At 37.9% G+C, this 11,774-nt stretch overlaps 2 protein-coding genes and 2 pseudogenes across 4 annotated transcripts in view; 1 reads left to right on the top strand and 3 right to left on the bottom strand.

Annotated features, from left to right (window-relative positions):
• Positions 1-1,446, bottom strand: part of LOC107672508 (nitrogen permease regulator 3-like protein) — a 15,898-nt gene extending 14,452 nt beyond the window's left edge. For both annotated transcript variants that reach the window (XM_016465724.1, XM_016465728.1), the window contains exons 1-2: positions 1,155-1,446; positions 434-503 (exon numbers count right to left, since the gene is read on the bottom strand). In XM_016465724.1, the coding sequence (XP_016321210.1) occupies positions 434-503; positions 1,155-1,350 (266 nt within the window). In that variant the 5' untranslated portion in view covers positions 1,351-1,446. The remainder of the gene's footprint in view (positions 1-433; positions 504-1,154) is intronic.
• Positions 1,447-3,394: 1,948 nt separating this feature from the next.
• LOC107672428 (uncharacterized) lies at positions 3,395-5,556 on the bottom strand (annotated as a pseudogene).
• Positions 5,557-7,795: 2,239 nt separating this feature from the next.
• The window catches only part of hbba2 (hemoglobin, beta adult 2), a 12,628-nt gene continuing 8,649 nt past the window's right edge, over positions 7,796-11,774 (bottom strand). Inside the window, exons 1-3 of one of the 2 annotated variants that reach the window (XM_016465659.1) lie at positions 8,447-8,595; positions 8,118-8,340; positions 7,796-8,003 (exon numbers count right to left, since the gene is read on the bottom strand). In XM_016465659.1, the coding sequence (XP_016321145.1) occupies positions 7,884-8,003; positions 8,118-8,340; positions 8,447-8,538 (435 nt within the window). In that variant the 5' untranslated portion in view covers positions 8,539-8,595 and the 3' untranslated portion in view covers positions 7,796-7,883. Of the gene's footprint in view, positions 8,004-8,117; positions 8,341-8,446; positions 8,596-11,774 lie in introns of those variants that run through there. The other variant, XM_016465660.1, reaches the window with a different exon arrangement.
• On the top strand, positions 9,770-10,890 carry LOC107672465 (hemoglobin subunit alpha-like; annotated as a pseudogene).

The following is an 11,774-nucleotide window of genomic DNA, read 5'->3' as shown; positions in this document are numbered from 1 at the left end:
CGTGATTAGTAGTAAATCTCCATCACCTGCTTTCAGATGGAGCGGCATTTAATACACAGAGCCGTAGTTCACTGACTAGGCTAGGCAATATCGCATTCATAATCGACGCGATTCATCTGCGATTATGAACGCGGTATTGCCTAATTGTCAGTGAACTACGGCTCTGTGTATTCAATGCCGCGCCATCTGAAAGCAGGTGATGGAGATTTACTACTAATCACGGAACCGGCTTTACTGACGAGATGCGCTTGACAATCGCATGCGATTAATTGCACAGCCCTACCACCAGGGATTACTGCATGCAGAAAATGCTGACAACAACAGAATGCAAAGAAAACACAACTCTAGTATCATTTACAACAACAACATGCATAGTTCTAAAGGAACTTACAAAAGGAAAAATAAACCCTTAATTCTTGTCTTTGCATAATACCTTGAATCACCATCCTGGTCCTCTATAGAGTCACCTGAAGTATTCAAGGCATACGGACTCCGCTGTTTTGCTTTGATGAAAGAAAATACACACCTTGAAAAGGACAATTCTTTGTATATATTGTGTATATAGTGTAAAGTGACTGAGAGTGGAAATACAAAACAGTCTTTTTGCAATGTGTCATGACAGTGTGACCGTGTCTGGTTGATACTCAAATATGTGATCCTGGAGCACAAAAGCAGTCATAAGTAGCACGGTTATATTTGTAGCAATAGCCAACAATATACTGTATGTGACAAAATTATCGATTTTTCTTTTATGCCAAAAATCATTAGGATATTAAGTAAAGATTTTGTTCCATGAAGATATTTTGTAAATTTCCTACTGTAAATATATTAAAACTTAATTTTTGATTAGTAATATGCATTGCTAAGAGTTTCATTTGGACAACTTTAACGGCGATTTTTTTCAATATTTAGATTTTTTTGCACCCTCAGATTCCAGATTTTCAAATAGTTGTATCTCAGCCTATCCTAACAAACCATACATCAATGGAAAGCTTATTTATTCAGATTTCAGATGATGTATAAATCTCAATTTCAAATGAACCCTTATGACTGGTTTTGTGGTCCATGGTCACATACACAGACGTAAATATCAGCTAGTCTCCAGTACAGAGGCCAGAATTACATACAGAAGAAGAGGAAGCAGGAACACTTGCATGTTGCTGATGAAGTGTTTTCAGATACCCTCTGAAACGGGTATCGGAAAAGCAGTTTATTTCCTCTGCTGCCAGAGCTAACTAGTATAACACGTATGGGGCTTGTCTCTTCTCCATTTGGCTGCAGGCTGGATTCAGACTGTTTCCACATCAGCTTAGCATCTGCATTTAAATCTACAGACCACTGCTTGTACATCCTGATGCGTTTTCTTAAGTATAATCTCAAGCGAATTCAGTTTGCAGCTGGAGCTAAAAACGTGCAATGTAGTATTTACATTACAGGTTTGGACAAGTGTGGACCACTAAAACTACTAATCACGGAACCGGCTTTACTGACGAGATGCGCTTGACAATCGCATGCGATTAATTGCACAGCCCTACCACCAGGGATTACTGCATGCAGAAAATGCTGACAACAACAGAATGCAAAGAAAACACAACTCTAGTATCATTTACAACAACAACATGCATAGTTCTAAAGGAACTTACAAAAGGAAAAATAAACCCTTAATTCTTGTCTTTGCATAATACCTTGAATCACCATCCTGGTCCTCTATAGAGTCACCTGAAGTATTCAAGGCATACGGACTCCGCTGTTTTGCTTTGATGAAAGAAAATACACACCTTGAAAAGGACAATTCTTTGTATATATTGTGTATATAGTGTAAAGTGACTGAGAGTGGAAATACAAAACAGTCTTTTTGCAATGTGTCATGACAGTGTGACCGTGTCTGGTTGATACTCAAATATGTGATCCTGGAGCACAAAAGCAGTCATAAGTAGCACGGTTATATTTGTAGCAATAGCCAACAATATACTGTATGTGACAAAATTATCGATTTTTCTTTTATGCCAAAAATCATTAGGATATTAAGTAAAGATTTTGTTCCATGAAGATATTTTGTAAATTTCCTACTGTAAATATATTAAAACTTAATTTTTGATTAGTAATATGCATTGCTAAGAGTTTCATTTGGACAACTTTAACGGCGATTTTTTTCAATATTTAGATTTTTTTGCACCCTCAGATTCCAGATTTTCAAATAGTTGTATCTCAGCCTATCCTAACAAACCATACATCAATGGAAAGCTTATTTATTCAGATTTCAGATGATGTATAAATCTCAATTTCAAATGAACCCTTATGACTGGTTTTGTGGTCCATGGTCACATACACAGACGTAAATATCAGCTAGTCTCCAGTACAGAGGCCAGAATTACATACAGAAGAAGAGGAAGCAGGAACACTTGCATGTTGCTGATGAAGTGTTTTCAGATACCCTCTGAAACGGGTATCGGAAAAGCAGTTTATTTCCTCTGCTGCCAGAGCTAACTAGTATAACACGTATGGGGCTTGTCTCTTCTCCATTTGGCTGCAGGCTGGATTCAGACTGTTTCCACATCAGCTTAGCATCTGCATTTAAATCTACAGACCACTGCTTGTACATCCTGATGCGTTTTCTTAAGTATAATCTCAAGCGAATTCAGTTTGCAGCTGGAGCTAAAAACGTGCAATGTAGTATTTACATTACAGGTTTGGACAAGTGTGGACCACTAAAGGCTTGCACTGCATGAGAATTTAACTGAATGAGTATAAAACATTTGGTGCATTTGTTCAACTGCATCTCAAATAACATGGAAATAAAAGAACTGAACTAAACGAATTTGTGAGATAATAGCAGCATGACCAATTCTGTTAGCCTGCTCGTTAGCCAAAACCACAACATTAACGCAAACCAGTTAACGTTAGTGGTATCAGTCACAAGACAGTACTGTTAAATCAAAATATTTTATCCATCAGTCACCTTCTGGCGCCATGTGAATATGTGCAACTAATCTAATAGTTAAGTTTAGCAATGAATGCTAAATAAGTGCTATCCTTAACTGAAACACACAGCATTACAGCAGATCAGTGTTTGGCGTTACACTACGTGCGCCGTAGAAATACAATGACTAGATGCAAAGGTTCCTTATATCCCTATCGTATTTAACGAATGACTGAAGTTCGTTTTACACGTTTTAAACTTTTTTTCTACTTGAAGCACTTTGTCCTAGGTTTTGATTTTTAATAACTGACAACTTGAAAAAGGTAAAAATAAATATAGCCTAATTTGGTTATATTAGTTGCATTGTCTTTTCTAATTTACCCTTTAATCATGATATAGGCCCACTGTTTTATCTCGCTCACTTTATTCACCTTATTCCGCCCCGCCCACTTTTAATACTTTGCGCTTCCGCATTTACAGCAGGTAACTTCTGGTGACATTGTAAAGGTTTATAAAAATAACTACTTACACTATTTACACTGATTAGTTAAAGGAAAACCACAGCAAAATCTATCGACAGTCGTGGAACGCACATACAAATCAACACATTCATCCTCTACATCAGAAATTATGTCGCTGCGAAGGTTACACAGGGCTGCACAAATTCTCAAAATGTTATCAATCTTAGGGGTGCGGTTAATTGGAACTGTTTGAGAAAGGATTGTGAAGTTTTTCAGTCGGCATATGACCTGCTCAACATGGACACGTACATTGGCAATGCGCCTAGTGTTGGTGGTGTCTTCTTCAGAGAGTTGCATGCCTCTCTTGGTGAATGCTGGAATGACAAGTTTCACCTTCCTTTCATACAGGAGATCGGTAATGGTGAAGCCTCTGTCTGCCATTACTTCATCGCCTGGACGAAGGTATTCCAGGAACCCTGAATTTGCAGTTATGAATTTGTCACTGCACCTTCCTCCATACGCTGGTGAGATGAACATGATCAATCCACATGGTGCAATAGAGACCAGGTATTTGATGGTATTCTGGCCGTAGTAATGGCTGTAGGACTCGCCTCTTGAGTCAAGGTTGCGTGGCTTTTGAAGGGGTGTCTCTGAACAGTCGATCACACATGTTGTATTTGGGAATTGTTCTCTGAAACACTGAGGCATTGTTGCCTGGATTGTCTCCCTGGGAAGCCATGGTATGTAATCCCTCATGTTCTCCTCCATGATGTCAATCCAACATGAAATCACCTTGCTTACAATGGACTGAGAAACACCAAACCTTTCAGCAAGATCACCCTGCAATAAATTAAGACGCAGCTTCATCAGAGTCATCAGGAGCTGATCCCAAGTGTGTAGCTGGAAGCTGTTGGTGTATGTACTGGACCTGGTAAGGTGCTCGTCAACTGAATGAAATGCATCCAATGTCAACCCTGTGTACAGGTGCATCTCAATAAATTAGAATGTCATGGAAAAGTGTGTTCCCATATCAGATGTAGGTGGCTTCAGGTTGAGTTGTGATTTTGAACTGTAGTTGTGGTCAGAGACAGATGGATCCTCCCATTGTGTTTCTGCATCACAGTTCAGGGGCATGTGGATGTGATCACCCTCACAGTTGTTTGTCCACTGCATCACTGGTGGTCATCGATACATTTGTTGAAATAATATTAAACATTTTTACATTAATACTTAAAATACATCATGAGAATTAATATATAATGGGACCCATACTTAGAACAGTGTGTGTGTGTTTGTGTGAGAGATAGATGCATTAAAAACAAAACAGTATACACGCTCTAACTGTAGTGTTAAAAACGTAGATCAATATCTAATGAGAAAAGTTAGCTAGCTGGCCTGCTATCATCTGCAATCTCTGTAACTTACAGGAATAATGTGAGCTATTGTAATGTACCATAATATCTTGTACTATCGTAAATATGAAATAAATAGGTGGGCAACAGTGTGTGTGTGAGAGAGAGATGCATTAAAAACAAAACAGTATACACGCTCTAACTGTAGTGTTAAAACGTAGATCAATATCTGAATGAGAAATGTAGCTAGCTGGCCTGCTATCATCTGTAATCTCTAACTTACAGGAATAATGTGAGCTATTGTAATGTACCATAATATCTTGTACTATCGTAAATATGAAATAAATAGGTGGGCAATGGTAATCATGCAAAATTCGTTGTACTTTGTTAACTGCTCGTTACTGATCTTAAATGTATTCACAGAACGGACTTCATAAATCTAACGTTAGGCGAACAAGCACATAGCTAGCTAAGTTAACGTTAGCTTACCTGAATCTGACAACCTTTTCAGCACCCGGCGTGACTTCTTTACCGGAACATCGTAGCCGAGCCATTTCTCGGGGTAAGGGTGTTCGTCAGTCGGCTTCCCGTCCATGAAATGGTACGAACACAAATAAGGGCGCTTGGGTGGGCGCTTCAACTTTAGCGCCTTCAGCCATTGCCTCAGGTGCTCCTCTTCTTTAGGTGGCGGGTGTAAATTGTAAAGTGCACCACAACACTCCGACCGCTTCACATTGTGTTCGTAACATCGTTGGTGCAATTGTTCTCTTCTCTTAATCCAATTGTTATGGCAGCCCCTAACTGAGCATATAATACTTGACATTTGCGTTCTGTTATCTATCTTCGGTAGGCCCCTCTCAGCCGGAAGTAAGATGACAAAACGAACGCAATGGCGGCACCATTGTTGCCATGGAAAATAAGGTGAATACTCCTAAGATTTTAACAACCCTGTACAAGTGAGAACATGTAATTGCGTGAATTTTAGGAAACATTAAATGGTAGCTATAAAATAGCCTAAATTAGCTACTTAAATTCAAGTGTAAAATAAAGCAATAAACTTACAAAAAGAGTATAGGATTTTCCTCTGGTACATGCATTTGTAATAAATAAATAAATACAATTATTATTATAAAATGAAAGTCGTGACATTTGACAGTATGGTAACCCATACTTGGAATTGGTGCTCTGTTAACCCATCCAAGAGCACACACGCACACACACACACACACACGTTTGTTTCTGTGAATTGTGGGGAATTTCCATAGACTTCTATTACTTTTATACTGCCCAAACAATATTTTCTATCCCCTAACCCTAAACCTACCCCTTACAGAAAACCTGTTTGCATTGTTACACTTTCAGATAAACATCATTTACTATTTTTAATCATTTTTTACCACAGGCCGGTCCCAACAATGTCAAACATTTCAGGTTTTACTATCCTTGTGGGGACATTTGGTCCTTACAATGTAGCATAAACAAGTACACACACACACACACACACACACACAGCAGTGATTAATGAACACACACACATACACATCAATTTGAGATGGATGAAAATGAGGCTGCATGAATACTGTATCAGAGTGCTGCAGGGATCATGTATTTTTGTGGGCCAAAACTCAGAAACAAGGTAGCATTTAAGCACTTCCAGTTCCTTTGTCCTGAATTCACTGTAATTTTTAAATGGGTTTTTGGTTAAATGCCTGAAATATGGTTTAACACAAGCTCAAGATATTTTCATATTTTATTCTACTACGTAAAATACATCAGTTTCTTTTATGCTTTAGCTTGTCTTGAAAAAATTGGGTGCTGACAAATGGCTAAATGAGGTAGTCAGGGACATTAAATGATATCAAACGTTTATAATCATGCCCTTGCAAACTATTCTAACTGAAACTTTCAGGGGAAAATGTATTTTTAAATGAAGACTGAAAGATCCGGAATCTTGACTGGTGATGATTTGAAGTCATGTGACCATGGTGTAGTTTGTTTATAGCCTAGCCTTTAACTTCATGGCGATTGAATTTAGGCTTTAAAATTACTAAAAAAGTTGTGTTCATTTGCGAAGATTGTAGGATTAATTCACTTCTGTCACAGAGCATTTTTTTGCAGCAATCCAAAAGCCAGTAGACATTTAGAAGTTTTATTGGGGGAACTGACTTCAGGATCAGCCTACAGCAGCACCATCTGGCTTACTCTCCATTCTAACAAACCCTAACTCCTCTGTGCCAGCTGAACTATGGGGTGAGGCAACACATGCTGCTGTGACTTAAGCTGAAGATTAGATCAAATTTTGACCAATTTATGCAGAAATCTTGGTAAATCCACTGTGTATTCTGACATCCCATGCTTAAATTTAGACAAACCATTGTTGTCTTATCTGCATGTTTGCAGCTTTATAGAATTAAAATATAACCTTGTATATAACATTGTGTGTGTACACTTCTGTACGTATGCAGCACAATCCTGCTGATTTTAATGTGATCTTCACACAGTTAAAAAACACTGACAAAGACTTGGTGGTACAGTTTGCTGTTACTCTCTTCTCAATGTGAATCAGTTCTTTAATGCAAAAAAGCAGGAAAACTCTCACAATATGTAGCCTACATAAAACACAATAAAGAGGTATCCATACTGAACCTGAATTATTAGACTACCAAATCTGAATTAAAGGAGAGGGACACAAACGTTTCCTAATATCTTGCATATGCCATTACCTGAGGTACCAGAACTTTGAGATCCAGAACCATCCTAATAGGCTAATAATGTCTATATAATGCACATATATCTGCATATATGGCCCACCTTGCATCATAGAGCTGGAATGAGACCTGCAGAGGTATCCCATTCTGTACCCATGTCAGAACCATCTGCCTGTCAGGTTCCCCTCTGCAAGTCTGTTTATAAAATTCAGGTCTAATAAGATTATTTTAATAGTAGGCTATTTTGAGTGTAATAAAATATTACTCTTTAACCACTGCTAATGCTGCACATGATGACAAATGAAAAGATAAATGAAAAAAATAATGATAAATGAAAAGACTCAAAATCCATCCCTTGATTGAATGCTTTATTTATATACTTTTTGAAATCTTTATTGCATTGAATCATGATTGAGTTGAGGCAGGGATCTCGAGCAGGACTTCAGAAGTAACGGCTGGAGAGAGCGGACACAACTACGGACAGGAATTTCTGCCAGGTGGCGGGGCTGAACGCGGATCCAAATGCAGTCGCAACGACGATGGTGAGACAATCGGCCAACAGCTGTGTGAATCAAGAAAACGTGCATTTGTTAGGTAACAACCGTCTGTCTAACTGAGGTGCTGCGATATCCTTATTAATAAGCTCAAACTTGGAAAATAAAGAAGTAGCATTTACCCTGAAGTTGTCTGGATCAACGTTGAGTTTGTCGCAGTACAGCTGGCTGAGCTCAGAGTAAGTGCCTTTGATGCCATCCAAGTTCTTCACAGCTTTTTCCAACGCATTTAGCACAGTTTTCCCATGGTTTGACACCTTGGGATTGCCCAGGATTGCAGCCGCACTGGATAGGTTTCCAAAGGAACCGAAATACCTCTGAGTCCAGGGATATACAATCAGCACCCTGCCATGAGAAACAATGAAAATACATAAATCCAATGTCTGTTCAAAATGCACCACTGAATGAACAACATGTTGTGTATATCATCATTTACACACTGTTAAATTACCTTGCCAGAGCCTGGGGTCCGATTTCACCGACGTTAATTTTGCCCCAGACACTCGCAATAGTATTGCGCTCGGAATCTGACCACTCCACCATTGTGATTATCTCTTTACTTTTTCAACAAGTGTGAATGCTGCTGAACATAGATAGATGCGCGCGGAGTTTTTATTTATACTTGCGTTCTCCGCCCCACATCAGCCGCTAAGACTGATTGGCTATGTGTGGTACCTAGTTGGATCCGATCCTAGTTAATGTTACATTTTGATTAGAAACTGCGAAGTTTGATTTGTCAGAAATATATTTCAAACATCATCAAATATGTGTGGATCTATCAATCAACAAAATCACGATCTTTATGTGTATTGTGCTTGTCTAATCAAGGCTGTACGTGATTTGTCTAAATAAAAACTTTATTTACACTATAGTTATTAGCCTACTCAAAACCAATAGGCAGATGAGAGTCATATTAACAAAATGAATGGCAAATAATCAAAGTATTCGAATTAATATTGTAATATTTGGACACATTAATCAGTGGCAAACAGCTGAAAAGCTCAGGTGTGGTAGGCTATATGCATTTAACATCGAATTAACCAAAACGACCCATCTAATACCTAATTTAATTTTTTTTTTGCCTATTTTAACGAGTTCCAGAGCTTTTTCCTTTATCTGGACACCCAGACCCGCTCCTCCCGTTTCAAAATGTTCTTAATTTGGTAAACTTTGATAACCGTGGATGTCCTGTTCTTTTTTAATTTGTCCCACCCTTTAGGTGGCATGTAATGTCCCCAAATGACCCCAAAGCATCTCATACATGCAAAGACAGTCGACTGAATATAAATTGCATCTTAGTGGAATAATTAAAACAAAACAAATAAAAAAAGGCCAATATTATTTTTTTATTTCAGACAAAAAAAATTTAGTAGCCTACATTCAGACACATTCAATACATTATTTCCTTTTTTCTACTCAGTGAAAACAACGTAATTGTTTATTGTGGATTATTATATTCGATACTCTATTTCTGCAATTGTTTTAGTGTATTGATGATAGAAAATAGACAACTGGATTTCTAGGCACTTTCTGTTTTTTTTTTAAATAAATAACATACATAAATATAAAAAATTAAATAAATATAGCCATTCAGTATTTTTGATAAAATACTGAATGATGAAATTAATTGACAAAAAATAGTCTGAAGCCTAAATTTTGGCTGAAGTCTGAGAGGTGGAGCTGGTGAGTTGTTGGGTGTGGCAGCACTGCGCGTTATAAAAGACCCCTTATCCTACACCTAAAACTCTGCTCTTGTAATAACAAGGTAGAAAAGATCGGAAAATGAGTTTGACAGCTAAGGATAAAGATGTGGTCAAGGCCTTCTGGGGTAAAATCTCTAGTAAGGCCGACGCCATAGGCCAAGAAGCTCTGGGAAGGTAAGAGCTCCACATTTAAATTCATTTTTTATTTCAAAAACACCTAAAAATCTGGCAAAAACTATGTGCACTAAACGGATTCTTCTGCTTCCCGCAGAATGCTTACTGTCTACCCTCAGACTAAAATATATTTTGCTCATTGGCCTGATTGTTCTCTCGGCTCTGCCCAAGTGAAGAAACATGGAAAAAAATATGATGGCAGCTATCACTGATGCTGTGGTCAAAATGGATGATCTTATTGGTGGACTGAGCTCCTTGAGTAATCTCCATGCCAAGGTTCACCTAGATCCAGTAAACTTCAAGGTAAGATACTTGCTAATGTGCTGTTTGTGCAATGTTTCAATTAATTTACTTGAGTAGGCCTACTTTTAAGGTGTTAACCTAATGTGACACACCTAAATCATGGTACACTCTTAAAAATAAAGGTGCTTCAAAAGGTTCTTCAAGCGATGCCATAGAAGAACCATTTTTGGTTCCACAAAGAACCATTCAGTCAAAGGTTCTTTAAAGAACCACCTCTTTCGTACCTTTTTGTAATCTGAAGAACCTTCTTTCGCCACAAAGAACCTTTTGTGAAACAGAAAGGTTCTTCAGATGTTAAAGGTTCTTTATGGAACCATTTAGACAAAAAGGTTCTTCTATGGCATCGTGAAGCTCCTTTATTTTTAAGAGTGATGGAGCTTTACTGAGTTAAATGTGAGATATCAAAAATATGAAATAGAATGTGAACTATTAATTCATAGTGCATTAACTGTTCATTTACTACTTTTTGGGTTATTTTTTTCAGATTCTGTCCCATAACATCCTCGTGACTCTTGCAGTTCATTTCCCCGCTGACTTCACCGCAGAAGTGCACGTGGCCGTGGACAAGTTCCTTGCGGCTCTGTCTGCAGCCCTCGCTGATAAATACAGATAAACTCATCATCCCGGGGCTTCTCGTGCATCTGCAAACAGAGGTACTTTAAATGATAAAGCTAAAATATCAGATGCAGTTAATAAAATCTATAACAATCAAAAAGGTTTCTTCTTCGTGTTTTTCCGGTCGATATGAACCAAATCAGTAGGCTATATAGGGACAAACAGGCACTTTTCATTGTTCATTGGACATTAAACCACGAGTCTTTATATTTTTCATTTTATTATGGCTTCTCGGTGGTAATCTGTTAGCCTGTACTCTTATTTAATGTTGTAGCACCTTGATGACCTGTCAGTAATCGATGTCATTTAATCTCTTTTAAACAACATTGTTTAGTTACAACTCAAAAATTATATATATTTTTTTCTAATGCTGGGTAGTTTTTCTGTTACCCAGCCGTTGGGTTAGTGGCTGGGTCAGCTATACACTCCGCCCCTCCCTCCGACGAAACAACACGTTCTCACTCCAACTCGTCACATACTGACGCTTAGTCTCACCTCAGCGGCCCGTGCGCTAGCGCACCATATATTAGCCTCGCTGTTGTTGGATACACAATCTGTAAATGACTTGCTGACTTGCACGAAAACCAGCAACGTATTGGACCAGGAAATAACGTCTATATATATATATATATATATATATATATATAAAATATAAATTTTTATATAAAGTATATTATATATTATTATGTAAAGTATAATATTATATTATATTATATTATATTATATTATATTATATCAAATCATATCCGAGTTGTCTGGAACGCAGCATTAGGTTACCATTTCAATAAATGAGCGTGTACTACAATTACGAACCATTCTAAGGCGACATTTCAGCACTTGACAAACGGATAGCGACTCCTAAGTAGCACTTAAAGCACGGCTACGTGTGATTGTGTTAAGTGCATTTTTGGGGAACGCACGTGAAACAATAACGAACGATCGTAAAATGACTCGTAGAAAACGCTCTTAAGCTCTAAGATCAAC

This window comes from Sinocyclocheilus anshuiensis, unplaced genomic scaffold (genome assembly GCF_001515605.1).
Source record: "Sinocyclocheilus anshuiensis isolate Anshui unplaced genomic scaffold, SAMN03320099.WGS_v1.1 scaffold1430, whole genome shotgun sequence".
NCBI lineage: Eukaryota > Metazoa > Chordata > Actinopteri > Cypriniformes > Cyprinidae > Sinocyclocheilus > Sinocyclocheilus anshuiensis.
This window is presented reverse-complemented; position numbering and strand designations above follow the sequence as displayed.